Raw genomic sequence first — 18996 nt, forward strand, 5'->3', positions numbered from 1 at the left:
TCATTGTATGAGCCATTTAGCTGCAACTATCATGGACTCTGTTCCATGACATAGTGTTGAACTCTACCCAGAGTGCTCTCACACCTCACTCAGAGTTCATTTAAAACGGATGGATTTCTGTGCGATTCTGCATTTAACTTTATGTTTCAATGTACATGTGATAAATAAATCTGAATCTGATATGAATTAAGTGATAGAGATGAGAAAAATTGTAGAGGTTGTTCAGCCACAATCTTGCTGAATGGCAAAGTAGATTTTAAATGTTTACCCCTGCTATTTCTTTTGTTCTTGTATTCATTCTCCAGCTGCCTCTGAAACACTGAGTAAATGAGATGAAGACGATTTTCAGTATTCATGGGTAGTTGTTGACTTTACAGTTATGGATATGAATTTCCTTAATGATTTCACTCTTCCAAGTTTTGCATGCAACGAGCATTTTATTTCCTGTAAAATTTATCACTAAGTTTAAATATTGGTATACATATGGTCACACATCAAGCTCATTAAAATAAATTAGTTTCAAGTAGCCAAGACAGTCTGATGCATATATTTGGAACAATGTGTATCAACTTCAAGTTTTAATTATAAAGTTCAGTGGAGTTGATGGAGAATCCAGATGTCCTTGTTTGTAGAACCATTCTTCAAACTGAAGCTTGGTTCACCTAGCTGGGCCTGATTGGGAGAGAAATAAACTAAATTACTGGCAACTTGAAACATCAGTTTGTGATGCAGTAACGCTTCACCTTCACATGAACTAATGATTCTAAAATAAGAAATGTAATACCTATGAAATAACAGATTTCAACATTGTACTTGTGACAGGCCATCCCAGCTCTGCTTCACGTGGTTCTCGTTGTTCATTTTTCTCTCCTTGACCAGTAGGTTGCTCAGTTGCTTGAAGCAGCATAGCTTGGCCTTTTACATGCAACTTCCTCTGCTCAAATGCACCACACTCTAAATACTTGAGGCAAATTAGAAATATTTTTCTCAATTATATAATAACTTTCTTAAGATTGTACCAAATTCCAAATAGTCTATGAATATGATAATCTGACCAAGGCCAGCTGCTTCTCCATACTTGTAGTCCTGTAAAACAAGACTGAGCTGGAGGCCAACACAAGGAAATCTGCAGATGCTGGAATTCAAGCAACACACACAAAATGCTGGTGGAACGCAGCAGGCCACGCAGCATCTATAGGAAGTACAGTTGACGTTTCGGGCCAAGACCCTTCGTCAGGACTAATAGAGGCCAGCCTGCCACGGTCAGATTATCAGACACATTTAACAGTTCAAATTCAAATATTTTAAAAATAATTGTAGCATACTCAATGCAATTTTAGTACTTTAAGATAAAGACAATGTAATATCTGGGAAAATAAACCCTTTATCAATCAAGTGCCTATAGTAAAGCTGAGTGGGCAAATATGAAGTACATCTAGACTTTGAGCTCAGGATGTTTGTTCTTCAGTCTTGGATGAAGCCTAATGGAGGAATGGGAAGTCCAATGTACTGACAGGAAGATGATCTATAATTTTGTGCAAAAAGCCCACTTAGCTGGCAGAGACACGGGTGTGATGAATTGCGCAATGTCTGAAGCCGGTTCCTATTACAGCCTTTTAAGATGCTTTCATTGATCTTGTGCATCGAATGGAAGTTAGAAACAAGCTGAGCTCAGTGGAGGTTGTTGATGGATCTATGCAACAGTGGGCGAAATGCAATTTCATTTAGGCCCATTAGGGTTGATGATTGAAAGTTATTTGAAGTGGGTACCAAAAGCCTGTTAAAGGAAAACTGGACTGTTTCGGGAGGGAATTCTAGCCCTGGGAGATTCAGCAAATGAAGGCACACTGCAAATTGTGCAGTGTTTAAATAGGGGATGTATATGGGCAGAATTGGTGCAGAGGCTCACCATCAGTGGCATCCCTACTAGTGGAAGAGCAGAAATAAACAAGGCATCAGTATTTACAAAGTAAGCAGTCATCAATTTAAGACAGATGAGGCTGGGGTTCTCTATGTGGTGACATTTGAACCTTTTTCCTCAAGTTGGTGGAGCCAACATTTGAATAATCTTAAAGCAGAATTAGATTAATTCTTGATAAGCAAGGAGACAAAGGTTATTGTGGATAGATAGAAATTCAGAGATGAGGATACAATTGGGCCATTTGTGATCTTATTTATTTATTGTGATACAGAATAAGGGCCTTTCTAAGCCTTACAGCCATGTCGCCCAGCAACCCCTGATTTAACCCTAGTTTAATTATGGGACAGTTTACATTGACCAAATAACTGACCAACTGGTACATCTGTGACTGGGAGGAAACTGGAGCACCTGGAGGAAACCAACACAGTTGCTGGGAGAACATACAAACTTCTTACAGTCAGCGATGGGAAATAAAGCTGGGACTGAGCTGCTGTAAACCGTTGTCCTAGCCATTACGTTACCGTTCTGTCCATATTAAATGGTGAGGACATAAAGGTCTTTGACTGGTATGTATTTTCTGGGAATTAATGGAATCTGGGCATGAGGGAATAGGACAGGGAAATGGTGCTGAAAGCAGAAGAACAGCCGTGACTTTGCTAAACGGTGGAGCAAGCCTGTCCTCTTTGCCATTTCCTAATTCACCATCATCTACAATTATCTTATGACTTACATGCCACAGATAATGTAAGAATGCACCACTTACACTCCACTTCTGCCAAATTTCAATCATCCTTTTTTTTGGTAGACAAGAACATACATCAGATGTTGGTTTTACAATTGGTGTAAAGGTAGAGATTCTGTCACTCCCAATTTCCATGTTCTGATAATGTATGCCAGTTAGAGGATAGCACAGATCAGCATAAGTATTAGTGGAATACAGCCAAAGCACCAGGAAAGATTATCATAGGCCTCAGCCACTAGAGTGCGGTGTTACATTGCATTCAGTGAAGAGATTTAATGAGACAATCTTTAGAAGATTGATATATTTGAATAATGTAAGGCAAATGAAACAAAAAGAGAAAATGCTAGGCATGTTAGCAGGTCAAACAATACCCATGAAAAGGAAATAGAATGAAAACTTAAGGCCATGAGCCTTTGACAAAACTAGAAAGGTGAGAAAGTGTTTGAAGTTGCAGAAAGAGCAGTCAGACATAGAAAAGAGAGTACATCTGTGATAGAGTGGAGATCTAAGCTATCGGGGCAGCCATTACTTTTAAGTACAAGCAATTAGAGACTGGTGTAAAACAAAGGAACAAATGAAAACAGAAATTTCCTGCTTCGTCTGTAGGGGGCAATATAATGGCTATCCAAAACTTGTATTAAGTATTGAGTGCAGAATACAGCAATGTGCTGCTCCTTAAATTTATAATGGATATCACTGTAAATAGTAAGATGGCCAAAGAGAGATCAAAGTCTGAAAGTGTAGGTGACACAAAGCTCAACCACTTAAGAATAGTCAAACAGTAGAAGTTTCTCATCTCTACTGCAGTGAGACCAATATACAATTAACATGAATGAATTTATCCGTATTTCTTCAAAGGAGAAACAATACAGTGATCCATTTTGACCTTCTAAAAAAATTAATTGCATTTTGATCTTGTCTATATGGAAAAGAATAACATTCAGAAAATTGATTGAGCTTGAAAGGCATGTAAAAAGGGCAATGCTATGAAAATTGTGGGGGATTTAAATATGGAGGTAGATTGGTGCTGGATTCCATGAGAGGGAATTTGTAGAATGCTTCTGAGATAGCTTTTAAGAACAGCTTGCGGTTGAGAATGGCAATTCTGGATTGGGTATTATGTAATGACCTAGATGATCAGGGAGCTTGGGTAAATTAACCCTTAGAAGGTAGTGATCATAATATGACAGAATTCACACTGCAGTTCAAGAGGGGAAAGCTAAAATCAGATGTATCAGTACTGCAGCAGAGTAAAGGGAATTACAGAGGCATGAGAGAGAAGCAGGCCAAAGTTGATTGGAAGGGGACCCTAGCGGGGAACTGTAATGGCTGGAGTTCCTGGGAGCAATTTAGAAGGCACAGAAAAGATGCACCCCATTGATCCCAAAAATAGTATACTACAGTTAAGATGAGACAACTGTGACTGACAAGGAAAATGCAAGACAACATAAAAGCAAAACAGAGGACATATAACAGCAAAAATTAGTGGAAAGGCAGAGGATTGGGAAACTTTTAAAAACCAACAGAAGGCAACTAAAAAAGCCAATAAAGAGAGAAAAGATGGAATATGAAAGTAAGTTAGCCAATAATATGAGAGGATACAAAAAGTTATATAAAGAGTAAAAGAGATACTGGAGAGATAGTAATGGGGCACAAAGAAATGGCAGATGAACTTAAGTATTTTGTGTCATTCTTCATTATGGAAGACACTAGCAGAATGTCAGAAATGTGAGAGTCTGGGGGCAGAAGTGAGACTAAGGTAAGGTAGTCTGAAGGTAGGTAGTCACCTGGACCAGATGGACTATACCCCAGGGTTCTGAAAGAGGTGACTGAAGAGATCGTGAAAGCATTAATAATGATCTTTCAAAAATCACTAGATTCGGGATTGGTTCCAGAGGACTGGAAAATTGCAAATGTCACTCCACTTTTCAAGAAGGGAAGGAGGGAGAAGAAAATAAATTTTAGGTCAGTCATCCTGACTTCAGTGGTTGCAAAGATATTGGTGTCTATTATTAAGGATGAGGTTTTTGGGGTACTTGAAGGCACATGATAAAATAGACCAAAGTCAGCATAATTTCCTTGAGTTTAAGTTTTAAGTTTTTGAGTTTTAAGTTCCTTAAAACTTGCCTGACAAATCTGTTGGATTTCTTTGAGGAAATAACAGGCAGGATTGACAAAGGAGAGTCAGTGGATATTGTTTATTTGGATTTTCAGAAGGCCTTTGACAAGGTGCCACACATGAGGCTGCTTAACAAGATAAGAGCCCATAGTATTATAGGAAAGGTACTAGCATGAATTGAAGATTGGCTGGCTGGCAGGAGTCAAAGAGTGGGAATAAAGAGGGCCTTTTCTGGTTGGCTGCTAGTGACTAGTGGTCTGCCACAGAGGTTGGTATTTGGGACTGCTTCTTTTCACGTAATATGTCAATGATTTTGATGAAAAAATTGATGGCTTTGTGGTCAAGTTTGAGGATGATACAAAGACAGGTGGAGAGGCAGGTAGTGTTGAGGAAGCAGGGAGTCTGCAGAAGGACTTAGACAGATTGGGAGAATGGCCAAAGAAGTGACAGATGGAATATAGAGCAGAATGCATGGTCATGCATGTGGCAGAAGGAATAAAAAGTTGTGGACTATTTTCTGAGTCAGGAGAAAATTCAAAAATCAAATGTGCAAATGGACTTCGAAGCCCCTACGCAGAATTCTCTAAAGGTTAAGTTGCAGGTTGAGTTCGTGATAAGGAAGACAAATGCAACATCAGCATTCATTTCGAGAGGATGAGAATACAAAAGGAAGGATGTAATGCTGAGGCTTGAAGAGACATTGGTCAGACAGCACTTGGAGAATTGTGAGCAGTTTGGGCCCCTTACCAAGGAAACGATATGCTAGCATTGGAGAGGGTCCAGAGTTGGTTCATGAGAATGATCCCAGAAAAGGTTGACATATGAGGAGTGTTTGATGGCTCTGGGGTGTGTACTCTCTGGAGTTCAGAAGATTGAGGGGGGAGTGATCTAATTGAAAACTTCTGAATATTGAAAGGCCTAGTTAGAGTGGATGTGGAGAGGATGCTTCTTATATTGGAGGAGTCTCGGACCAGATAGCGCAGCCGCAGAATTGAGGGGCATTCATTTATAACAGAAATGAAAAATATATCTTTAGCCACAGGGTGGTGAATCTGTGGAATTCATTGCCACAGGTGGCTGTGCATACCAAGACTTCAGGTATATTTAGGGCAGAGGTTGATAGGTTCTTGATTAATCAGGGTGTCAAAGGTTACAGAGAGAATGCAGGAAAATGGGGTTGAGAGGGATAATAGATCAGCCATGATGAAATGGCAGAGCAGATTTGATGGGCTGAATTTTCAAATTCTGCTCCTATGTCTTAGTGTATTATACATTTTATTCTCTTTATAGCTTAGAAAATGAAAAACATGACAAATATGAATAATTTAATAGTGTGGGTTAATGATGTAGTTAGAACTATTTCCCAAAATGCTGATTTCTTAGCAAATCAAGAACAAACAAAAATATAGTCTTTTGCAAAATTTTAATTATTGTTTCATATACAGTAAAACTTGGGACTTTTGTATTGGACTGGCAGATTTTGCAGCCTATTAGATGTTACTAATATTAAAATTCCAACCCACTTTTAATTGTTCTTTTATGCAGTAATAAACTAACTTTTACAATGCACCAGGTGAGTTTAAAGAGATTGCAAAGAACAAAACCTGTTGAGTTTAATGGCAATACAAGAAATGGGGCCCTGTTGAATTTAAAAGAGTGGTGGGAAACCATACCCGTTGTGATAAATGGAGTGCTACCTTCAGGGCCCTGGTGAATTAAAAAGGAATTTGCTGATGAGAATCATTGAGTTTACTAGGAGTATCAGAACAGGGCTCCAGAAAGCCAAGTCTGAACCATCAAATTTCCAGACAATGGGATATCTTATTGTAATGTGTTTACTCCCCAAAGCATTGTGAGTTGACGCAACATTGAAAAGCATGTCACTATTTGTAAAATATGCAATGAAAACAAAATGCTGAACACACTCAGAAAGTCAAATAGATATTTGTATGCATTTTGAGAATTATAATGTTTCATATTCCTTTCAGATTTTTAAGTATGAGATGATACCAATATAAGAAAATGAATGTGGACAATGGAAAACTGGTTAAAGTGAGGCCACTTATCACTATGTGCAGGTAAACTGTCAACAGGGAATTAAAGTATCTGTTCAGGGCAATGGATGTTCACAATACATTTCCCCATTATATAATGATGGAATTATATTCTAACTTGTCCAGATTTGTATTTGTGTTACGACCCATTTTAACTTTTCCTGAACAATAAATCAATATTTTCACTTAACATTAACTGGTGTACTTATAAGAATGTATTCAAAACTGGGGTTCCCAAGTATTCTACATAATATGAAAATTAATCTTGAACTATACTGTATAATGCATCTCTATCACTAATGTACTCTGTGCAGCAGTGCTGATATGGTTATTTAAAAATATTTTGATTTATTTAACTAACCTCCAAGAAATTTTCATCTTCCTGCAGCAAATATGTGAGATTCTGCGATACAGACTCGCTTAACTGGAACTGCATTTCTTCATCACTTTCTGTCTTTTCCTTTTTTGAAAACAGCTGCATTGAGGAAATTTCCTTCTCTACTTGTGGGACTGTTTTGCTCTTCAGTTTTGGTAGTTTAAAGTTGATATCAATTTCTGCAAGAGCAAAAAAGAAATTTAACATTTTTTTGTTAAGTTAAAGGCAGTGGTGGAAACAGTTGCTGTTAAGATGATGAGCTTTAACTCATGTATAGTACTAGTGAGGTAGTATGTCTCAACCTGACTTCAGGTGGTTTTTCCAGCAGGTTTCAATTAATCTGAACTCGTGCCTCTAAAAATGAAAACATCTTCCCATGTACATTTTCAAACCTTCCCTGCTTTTTAAAGACTTCTATAAACTCTATCTATATCTTTAGATTAAAAAGTGGCCATGGTCTGCTCAGAGTATCAATCTCATTCTATAGATTTTTTTCTTTTGTAGATCGTAGCTGAACATAGAATTCTAAATGTGGTCTAACCCAAGCAGTAAATAGTTAATATTACAATTCAGCTCTATTTCTCTAGAATTGGCTGAGCAAAGAGCTATTAATGGTGGAGGTGCACTGTTTGCCTATCTCATAGTTTATTAACTTGGTTAACTAAACTACTTCTAGTGATCTGTTTATCAGTACATGTAGATCTCTTTGAATCTCAACCTCATTTTAGGAGTAGCTAGGCTCTTATTCATCACTTTTAAATACCACACCTCATTTGTCTATATTGAAATTAGCTTATTGTTTAAGATCCTATTCTACTAGTTTAACAACTTCTATTTTGTTGCAGTTGTCTTCTCTGTATTTCCTAAAATTGGTGCCAATCTTTAAATCCTATTGTATACATCTGGTTTCATAAAAACTTAATGCAAACAGTGAAAATTAATATTCCTAAATACAAAGCACTATGGATGCAATTTTCTACTCTTAATCGGAGCTGGATTTTTTCTGCACTGTATTACCTCCTCTGTGGATCCACTGATCTAATCCTCTTATGAGTTTATTTTCTTTTTCCAACATCTGTTCTGCATCTGCAGCTACTTGCTCAGAAATAGTTATTATTCCTATGATGTGGGTGACACTGTGGATAATCTAGAAATGTGAGTACGAGTCAAGCAAATTGTTCTAATTGGTATAAAGTCAAGCATCTCGAAAGTTGATTTGGCCATATCCATCCATTTCAGGGTTCAGTTTTCCTTTCAAGATGGTTAATTGGTTTTAAGGTTTTGGGAGGGGAATCACTTTGCCACAGTGCACTCAGGTTTTGTCCTCTTACACCAAAATGTTGCTACAGGTGGTTTATTTCTTGTCAGTAGTTAGGTGAAGATAGCTGACTTGCCTCTTGTTTAGAGGAAGTTGAATTACATGATCAGAACAATGTTTATGCCTTAACTAGTTTGAGTGGATAAACTAGCCTTGATTCTATTCTCCTACCTATCCTTTGTTGAGAAGCTCCACGAGAGATTTTGTTTCTCAAGTTTTGTACTATTTAATCCCAGCGTCTTTGGGATCTGTATTTGATTATTCCCAATTTACCATCTATATATAGCTCTGGTGCCATCCCATAGATAGGACCACTTTCAACATTTTGGCTAATCATACTTCTATCAATTCATTACTACCTCATTAGTTTTCTCTTAGTGTTAGATGAGGAAGTCATGACTTATTCAGTACTGAATGCAATACTTCCACCACTGTTTTCATCTTTAGCCCCATTATACACCCATGCTTGCTTCTTTTCCACCAACTCATCCTCGGTGTTTTAAAATTCACCTCTTGGATTAAATGTTCATTCCTTCCTCCAGTAATTCACTGATCTTTTTGCTTCCCTCAGAACCTGACCGATTCAATCTTGGAAATTGCTCCTTAGTGTACCACTTGCCAATAGAGTGCCACAACGTCTAATAAATTTCATAATAAAAGTAATTACTACTTTCACTGTCTTTATGAAAAATGGCTAAGATAAATCAATTAGTGAATTCAAGGTTAAGCAGGTTATTTCTGTGACTGGCTTTTTGTAATGTGACGCTGCTCAATTCAGTTCTTACACTACTAATTAGATCTCTATATATCACCTTTGGCAAAAAATAAACCTTGAAGGTACTCAAAGCAATTCAAGTTTATCAAATCCATTATCACATTTCCCACCACTGGGAAGAGGAACCTCAAACATTGAAATCATGATCATTTTTGAGAAATAAGACAAGCCTAACAATGGTAACTATGGAGGGGTTTACTTGTTGTCTGCCACAGGGAAAATCATCATCAGTTCTCTATCAACTATCTCACCTCAGGGTCTAAAGAGCTGTATCCTTAATCATAGTGTCAATTCCATCTATCTCAAAGCAAAATTGATATGTTCTTCTTTGATAAATGTACTCCAAGATGGAACAACTCTAAGATAAATGTAGATTGCAGCAAGTCACTCTATGTGCCTGCCTTCAACCTCAACAAAGCCTCCAACTTCATTAATTTGAAGGACTAGGGAGCACCTCTTCAAATTCTTGAACTTGACTCATGGTAACATGCAAGCTAAAATACCAACCAATCCTGGTGAAGAAAGTGTCAGACAAGCCTTTGCCATGCCCCAGTACTATTCTAAATGTTCCTTTCTGTAATGCTATGTCTAGTTTCCAACAAACATCCCCATAAATTTGTTAGAGGTGAGGTGCAACATTTAAGATATTGTTCAACTTAAGGTGACTATGTTCAATAATCAAAGTCACTGAAAACGCAGTAGCTGATCTACAGTATGAACATAAGAAATAGGAGCAGGAGTAGGCCAGCTGGCCTGCTGAGCCTGCTCTGCCATTCAATAAGATCATGGCTGATTTGGCCATGGACTCATCTCCACCTATCTGCCTTTTCCCCATAACCCTTAATTCCCCTACTATGCAAAAATCTATCCAACCTTGTCTTAAGTATATTTACTGAGGTAGCATCCACTGCTTCAGTGGGCAGAGAATTCCATAGATTCACTGCTGTCTGGAAAAAGCAGTTCCTCCTCATCTCCGTCCTAAATCTATTCTCCCGAATCTTGCAGCTATGATTCCTAGTTGTAGTCTCATGTATGAGCAGAGACAACTTTCTTGCCTCTATCTTATCTATCCCTTTCATAATTTTATATTGCCTCTAAGATTGCCTTTCATTCTTCTGAATTCCAGAAGATGACTCTTGTATTTATGCATTCATGGAAGCTTAACTACAGAAAGTCCTTTTTGTTCACCAGGGTTTATTAGAGGATGGGTATTAAACTCAACATTCTCAACTCTGTGGTTTTTCGAACACTGTCCTTCAACAATAAAGATTGATGATGACACCCAGGAAAATATGCACCTCTTCCCATATCAATGATATTTTTTTCCACAACATTCAATATGCTAGCACAACCTTGTTGAGGGAAAAGGGTATTTGTACATCAAGACTTAAGATCTGGTCTGAAACCAATGGTATGTGGGGCATCAGTGATCCCTGACCAGATATATGCTGCTTAGACATTGGCCTACCTACAGCAGACATCTCAAACCACTGCAAAATCCTCAATTTTCTGGAGGGATAACCCAACCAACAGCACAGATCAACACCTCTAACACTATCACTCTATTGGTTTTGGTGAGTTACCCATATAAAATTTTCAGTCCTGAAAACACTCATGAAACAGACCCTCATTTATAAAATCTTATCATGAGAAGAAATTATCAAGTGCACAAAGCTCAAAGCTTCTTTCAAGATTTGCAACTTCCCCACCAACATTTAACCCATGGCCACTCAAAGTAGAGGAGGAGTATTTGTGATGGTGTTGAGAACCTCAAAGGAATGCATCAGGAATACATTATGCCTGCTTCAGTGATAAAATAGTTGTGCCATTTTCCATGTTCCTCACCCACTTACTCCAAACTGTGGAACAGTCTATAGTTCCATAATGTCCCCATCAGCCACCTCAGAAACCACAAAACCAGTCTGGAAGCAAGTTATCACTTTTCCTGAGAAACTACTCTAACAAGGAGATGATATTTCAAATGAGTATCCAATCCATCAGTTTTTCGTAGGGTTGGAAGAGAAATCCTTCGTACTTGGCTGTCCTTCTACCTGCATACAGGCGGAGGCTAAAGAGTAAAGTTCTAGAGATAAGGACAACAAAGAGGTGGTCATGGGAGGCAGAGGAGTGGCTACAGGATTGCTTTGAGACAGTTGACTGAGCCATGTTCAAAGACTCAACTGTGATTCTGAATGAATACATCATGGCTGTCATGGACTTTATTAAAATAGTTGTACATGAGTATGTCCCCACAAAATCATTCAGAGTCTTCCCCAACCAGAAGCCCTGGATGAATCATGAGATCTGCAATTTGCTGAAGGTCAGGTCAGAGAAATTACAGTACGGTGACCAAGGAAGTTGCAAGGAGTCCAGGTACAATCTCTGGGAAGCCATCTCATGGGCAAAGAGACAATTTCAGACTAAACTTGAATCAATGAAGAATGGTCAACAGTTGTGGCAGGGCTTGAATGCTATCAACCCTTCCAGGGCTTCTCTTCCAGATGAGCTCAATGCCTTCTATGCTCGCTTTGACTAACAAAATATGGAGGAACCATCACAAACTCCCGCAACCGCCGATGCTTCTGTGATTTCAATCTCTGAGGCCAACGTGCGAGCAGCCTTCAGGAGGGTTAAACCTTGAAAAACATTTGGTGCAGATGGGGTACATGGCCAAGAACTGAAGACCTGTGCTGATCAACTGGCTGGAGTGTGCACTGAGATCTTTAACCTCTCGATTTGACAGACTGAAATACCCACCTGCTTCAAGCAGACTTTAATTATGCTGGTGCCTGAGAAAACCATGGTAACCTGCCTCAATGACTATCATCCTGTAGCACTTGTATCCACAGTGATGAAACATATCAACTCCTGTCAGAGAAGTAACTTAGATCCACTCCAATTTCCCTAGCAGAGCAACAAGTCCACAGCAGATGTCATCTCTTTGACTCTTCACTCATCTGGACGGCAAAGATGCATACGTCAGGATGCTCTTTATCGACTACAGCTCGGCATTCAACACCAACATTCCCTCAAAACTAATCAATACGCTTAAGAACTCGGTGTCAATACCTTCCCGTGCATTGGATTCTCAATCTCCTCACTTGCAGACCCCAATCAGTTTGGATTGGCAACCACATCTCTTTCACTATCTCCACCAATACAGGTGCACTACAAGGCTGTGCTTTACACTTGTGACTGTGCGGTTAAGCATAGCTCCAATACAATATTCAAGTTTGCTGGCAACACCACAGTCATCGACCGAATCAAAGGTGGAGATGTTTCAGCATATAGAAGGGTGATTGAAAATTTGGCTAGATGGTGCTATGACAACAACCTCTTACTCAATGTCAGTTAGACCAAGGAGCAGATTATTGATTTCTGGTGGAAGAAACTAGAGGTCCATAGGCCAAAGCTCATTGGAGGATCAGAAGTTTTGAGGGTTAGCAACTTTAAGTTCCTCAGTGTTATCAATTCAGAGGACCTGTCCTGGATCCAGCCTGTAAAAGCAATTACAAAGAAAGTACAGCAGCGCCTCTACTCTCCTAGTTTGCGAAGACTCGGCATGCCATCAAAGAGTTCCCCTCCCCCCATTGAGCGCATTTACAAGCAGTGTTGTTGCAAGAAAGCAGTATCCATCATCAGGGAGCCCCCACCACCCAGGTTATGCTCGCTTCTCACTGCTACCATCAGGAAAAAGCTACAGGAGCCTTAGGACTTACACCACCAGGTTCAGAAACAGTCATTACACCTCAGCCATCAGGCTCTTGAAGCAAAGGGAATAACTTCACTCATCTTCACTTGCTCCATCGTTAAAATGTTCCCACAACCTATGTAGTTACTTTCAAGGACTCTTCATATCATGTTATTGACCTTTATTGCTTATTTATTTATTATTAATATTTCTTACTTTTTGTATTTGCACAGTTCATTGGATTTTGCATACTGGTTGAACAGCCAATCTGATGCAGTCTTTCATTGATATTATGGTTATTATTCTGTTATGTATTTATAGAGTATACCTGCAATAAAATGTACCTCAGTGCTGTATGTGATACAGTATGTCGTATAATCAGGATGTACAAGTCCCAATGAAAGCGTGTGCAATACTTGATCTGCTATTAGGAAATGAGATAGGGCAGGTGACAGAAGTTTGAATAGGAGAACACTCTGCATCTTGTGATCATAATGTCATTAGTTTCAAAATAAGTATGCAAAAAGATACGGTTTTCCATACAGTTTTCTGGCAAAAATGTACTTGGTAAGTGGGAGACTTACAAAAGTAAAATTTTGAAAGTACAGAGCTTAGATGTGTCTGTTAGAATAAAAGGTAAAGGTAATAGGTGTTGGGAACCTTGTTTTTAAATAGATATTGAGGTCCTGATTAAGAAAAAAAAAGGTGCATAGGTAGGAATAAATAAGGTGCTTAAGGAGTATAAGAAATACAAGAGAACACTTCAGAAAGAAATCAGGAGGGCTAAAACAAGGCATAAGGTTGCCCTTGCAGATAAGGTGAAGGAGAATCCTGAAAGATTCTACAGATATGTTAATAGCAAAAGGATTGCAAGGAACACATTTGATCCTCTGGAAGATCAGAATGGTAATCCATGTGTGGAGCCAAAACAGATGAGGAGATCTTAAAGTATTTTTTTTTGCTTCTGCATTTACTCAAGAGACAGGAACATAGAACAATACAGCACAGTACATGCCCTTCGGCCCACAATGTTATGCCGACCCTTAAACCCTAACCATATAACCCTCCACCTTGAATTCCTCCATATACCTGTCTAGTAGTCTCTTAAATTTCACTAGTGTATCTGCCTCCACCACTGACTCGGGCAGTGCATTCCACGCACCAACCACTCTGAGTAAAAAAACCTTCCTCTAATATCCCCCTTGAACTTTCCTCCTCTTACCTTAAAGTCATGTCCTCTTGTATTGAGCTGTGGTGCCCTGGGGAAGAGGCACTGGCTGTCCACTCTATCTATTCCTCTTAATATCTTGTACACCTCTATCATGTCTCCTCTCATCGTCCTTCTCTCCAGAGAGTAAAGCCCTAGCTCCCTTAATCTCTGATCATAATCCATACTCTCTAAACCAGGCAGCATCCTGGTAAATCTCCTCTGTACCCTTTCCAATGCTTTCACATCCGTCCTACAGTGAGGCGACCGGAACTGGACACAGTACTCCAAGTGTGACCTAACCAGAGTTTTATAGAGCTGCATCATTACCCAGCAACTCTTAAACTCTATCCCTCGACTTATGAAAGCTAATACCCCATAAGCTTTCTTAACTACTCTACCTACCTGTGAGGCAACTTTCAGGGATCTGTGGACATGTACCCCCAGATCTCTCTCCTCCTCCACACTCCCAAGTATCCTGCCATTTACTTTGTACTCTGCCTTGGAGTTTTTCTTTCCGAAGTGTACCACCTCACACTTCTCCGGGTTGAACTCCATCTGCCACTTCTCAGCCCACTTCTGCATCCTATCAATGTCTCCCTGCAATCTTTGACAATCCTCAACACTATCCACAACACCACCAATCTTTGTGTCGTCTGCAAACTTGCCAACTCACCCTTCTACCCCCACATCCAGGTCGCTAATAAAAATCACAAAAAGTAGAGGTCCCAGAACCGATCCTTGTGGGACACCACTAGTCACAACCCTCCAATCTGAATGTACTCCCTCCACCATGACCCTCTGCTTTCTGCAGGTAAGCCAATTCTGAATCCACCTGACCAAACTTCCCTGGATCCCATGCCTTCTGAGTTTCTGAATAAGCCTACCGTGTGGTACCTTGTCAAATGCCTTACTAAAATCCATGTAGATCACATCCACTGCACTACCCTCATCTACATGCCTGGTCACCTCCTCAAAGAACTCTATCAGGTTTTGGGGTTAGGCACGATCTGTCCTTCACAAAGCCATGCTAACTGTCCCTGATCAGACCATTATTCTCTAAATGCCCATAGATTCTATCTCTAAGAATATTTTCCAACAGCTTTCCCACCCCAGAAGTAAGGCTCACTGGTCTATAATTACCTGGACTATCCCTACTACCTTTTTTGAACAAGGGGACAACATTCACCTCCCTTCAATCCTCCGGTACCATTCCTGCGGACAACGAGGACATAAATATCCTAGCCAGAGGCTCAGCAATCTCTATCGAAACAGTCGATAGAAGTGAGCCAAAGAGGCATCAACTTCATGGACCCTATACAGATTACAGAGGAGGAGGTGTTTGCTGTCCTGAGGCAAATTATCGTGGATGAATCTCCATGGTTTGGCAAGGAGTTCCCTTGGACCCTGTGGGAGGCAAATTCAGAAATTGCAGGAGCCCTAGCAGAGGTATTTAAATTATCCTTCATGACAGTAATGTACCAGAGGATTGGAGGATAGCCAATCCATAATTATAGGCCAGTGGGCCTGACATCAGTAGTGGGAAAGTTATTGGAAGGTATTCTGAGGGACCAGACATATAAATATAGACATGGATAGACACGGACTGATTAAGGATAGTTAGCATGGCTTTGTCTGTGGCAGGTAATGTCTCACCAATCTTACAGTTTTTCAAGGAATTACCAGGAAAGTTGATGACAGCAAGGCAGTGGATGTTGTCTACATAGACTTTAGTAAGGCATTTGACAAGGTCCCACATAGGAGGTTGGTCAGGAAGGTTCAGTTACTAGGCATTCAAGAATTGGATTAGACATTGGTTTTGTGGGAGAAGCCAGATAGTGGTAGTAGATAGTTGCCTCCCTGACTGCATGCCTGTGACTAATGGAGTGTTGCAGGGATTAGTCCTGGGTCCTTTGTTGTTTGTCATCAATATCAACAATCAGGATAATAATGTGATTAACTGTATCAGTAAATTTGCAGATGACACCAAGACTGGGGGTGTAGTGGATAGTGAGAAAGGGTATCATGGTTTGCAGCGAGATCAGGGCCAGCTAGAAAAATAGCAGATGGAATTTAATGCAGACAAGTGTGAGGCCTTTGGGAGGACCAACCAGAGTAAGTCTTACACAGTGAATGGTAGAGCCATGAGGAGTGCTGTAGAACAAAAAGGCTTGGGAATACAGGTCCATAATTTTTTTAAATGTGAATCACAGGTAGCTAGGGTCATAAAGAAAGCTTTTGGAATATTGATCTTCATAAATCAAAGCACTGAGAACAGGAGAAGGGATGTTCATTTCAAGTTGTACAAGACATTATGAGGCCTAATTTGGAGTATTGGGTGCAGTTTTGGTCATCTACCTACAGGAAAGATGTAAATAAGGTTGAAAGAGAACAGCAAAAATTTACAAGAATTTTACCAGTCTAGAAAACCTGAGTTATAAGGAAAGACTGAAAAGGTTAGGATTTTATTGCTTGGAACATATAAGATTGAGAGGAGATTTGATAAAGGTATACTGTACAAAATTTTGAGGGGTATAGATCGGGTAAATTCAAGCAGGCTTTTTCCATTGAGGTTGGGTGGGACTACAACTAGAGGTCATGGGTTAAGTGTGAAAGATAAAAGGTTTAAAGGAACATGAGGGGAAACTTATTCTCTCAGAGGTTCGGGAGAGTGTGGAAAGAGCTGCTAGCACAAGTAGTGCATGCAAGATAGATTTCAATGTTTGAGGTATGGAGGGCAAAGGTCCTGGTGCAGCTTGATGGAAATAGGCAATCTAAATGGAGAAGATGGCATGGAGAAGATGGGCTGAAGGGCCTGTTTCTGTGCTGTACTTTTCTTTGACTAAGACTTATATACTTAGGTAATTTACACTGAACTTTGATCTTTGAATGGTGACTAGTTTCGTGATATTCAAATACATGACGTTGGTAGTGGATAATCTAGCACTCTCAGATGAGTTCAATGCCATTTATGTACACTTTGAAAGTGAGAATAATAATTACAGATATGAGGATCTCTGCAGTCCCTGGTAACCCTGTGACCTCTGTCTCAGAGGTCGACATCAGATTGTCTTTCAAGAGCATGAACCCTCGTAAGGTGATAGGCCCCAATAGAGTACCTGGTAGGGCTCTGAAAACCTCTGCCAGCCAACTGGCCAGTGTGTTCAAAGGCATTTTCAATCACTCATTGCTACAGTCAGAAGATCCTAACTGCTTCAAAAGGGCAATAATCATACCAATGCCCAAGAAGAGCAGGGTGAGCTGCTTGAATGACTTTCATCTGGTAGAATTCACATCTATGGTGATAAAGTGCTTTGAGAGTTGGTTATGGCTAGAACCAACTAGTTCTAGCCATATGATTTTGGCTAGATATCATCTAGTGGATGATTTTGTTGGCTGTTCCTGCAGACTTGGACCACCAATTAATACTTCTGTCAGGATGCAGTTTATTGACTTCAGCTCAACATTTAACACAATTTTTCCTACAGTTCTGATCAAAAAGCTCCAAAACCTGGGCCTTTGTACTTCCTTCTGAAACAGGATCCTCGACCTTCTCATCAGAAGACCAGTCTGTGTGGATTGGAAATAACATCTGCACCTCGCTGATAATCAACACTGATTCAACTCAAGGATGTGTGCTTAGCCCACTCCAATACTCTCTCTACATCCATGACTGTGTGGCTAGGCATGACTCAAATGCCATCTATGAATTTGCTGATGACACAACCATTGTTGGCAGAATATCAGATGGTGATGAGAAGGCTTAGAGAGGTGAATAGATCAGCTAATTGAGAGGTGTTGCAGCAACAACCTGGGACTCAACATCATAAGACCAAAGACCCAATTGTAGACTTCAGAAAGAGTAAGATGAGGAAACACACACCAGTCCTCATAGAGGGATCAGAAGTGGAAAGAGTGAGCAATTTCAAGTTTCTGGGTATCAACATATCTAAGGATCTATTGTAGGCCCAACATATCGATGAAATTCCAAAGAAGGCAAGACAGCGGCTATACTTTATTAGGGGCTTGAGGAGATTTAGTATGTTACCAAAGGCACTTGCAAATTTCTACAGATATACTGTGGAAAGTATTCTATCTGGCTGTATCACCATCTGGTATGGTGGGAGGGGTTGCTACTGCACAGGATGGAGGTAAGTTGCAAAACATTGTGAACTCAATCAGCTCCATTGTGGGCATTACTCTCTGTAGCATCTGGGACATCTTCAAGGAGCGATGCCTTAAAAAGGCAGCATCTGTCATTAATGATCCCTATCAGCAGAACATGCTCTCTTTTCATTCTACCATCAGGGAAGAGGCATTTGTGCCTGAAGGCACACATTCAACGATTCAGAACCAGCTCCTTCCCCTCTGCCATCAGATTTCAGAATGGACACTGAACCCATGGAAACTACTTACAACTTTTTTTTGCACTACTTATTTAACTATTTTATATATAACTTGTATATTAGTGATTCAGTTTTAATTATTATGTATTTCAATATGTACTGCTGCCACATAACAACAAATTTCACGACATGCTGGTGATATTAAACTTGATTCTGATACTGATATTCCATAACAGAAGCAAGCTTACCTGTTATGGTATATCAGTATCAGAATCAAGTTTAATATCACCAGCATGTCGTGAAATTTGCAGAAAAAAAATTCCCTTAATGTCTTGAAATATCAGATTCCTTTAGTTCCCAGGTCTCAAAAGTAATTGGAGATAACTTTTTGAAGAGCATTTATACAAATATGGTGGATTATGTTTAATTAGGGCACTGCTTATTTGG

General features: G+C 39.6%; 1 protein-coding gene across 3 annotated transcripts in view; it reads right to left on the reverse strand.

The window, feature by feature from the left end:
* Nucleotides 1-417: 417 nt before the first annotated feature.
* ccdc83 (coiled-coil domain containing 83) overlaps nt 418-18996 on the reverse strand; it is a 92024-nt gene continuing 73445 nt past the window's right edge. For 2 of the 3 annotated variants that reach the window (XM_073043425.1, XM_073043426.1), the window contains 2 exons: nt 7198-7391; nt 418-961 (listed from right to left, as the gene is read on the reverse strand). In XM_073043425.1, the coding sequence (XP_072899526.1) occupies nt 785-961; nt 7198-7391 (371 nt within the window). In that variant the 3' untranslated portion in view covers nt 418-784. The remainder of the gene's footprint in view (nt 962-7197; nt 7392-18996) is intronic. The other variant, XM_073043424.1, reaches the window with a different exon arrangement.

This window comes from Hemitrygon akajei, chromosome 4, assembly GCF_048418815.1.
Source record: "Hemitrygon akajei chromosome 4, sHemAka1.3, whole genome shotgun sequence".
NCBI lineage: Eukaryota > Metazoa > Chordata > Chondrichthyes > Myliobatiformes > Dasyatidae > Hemitrygon > Hemitrygon akajei.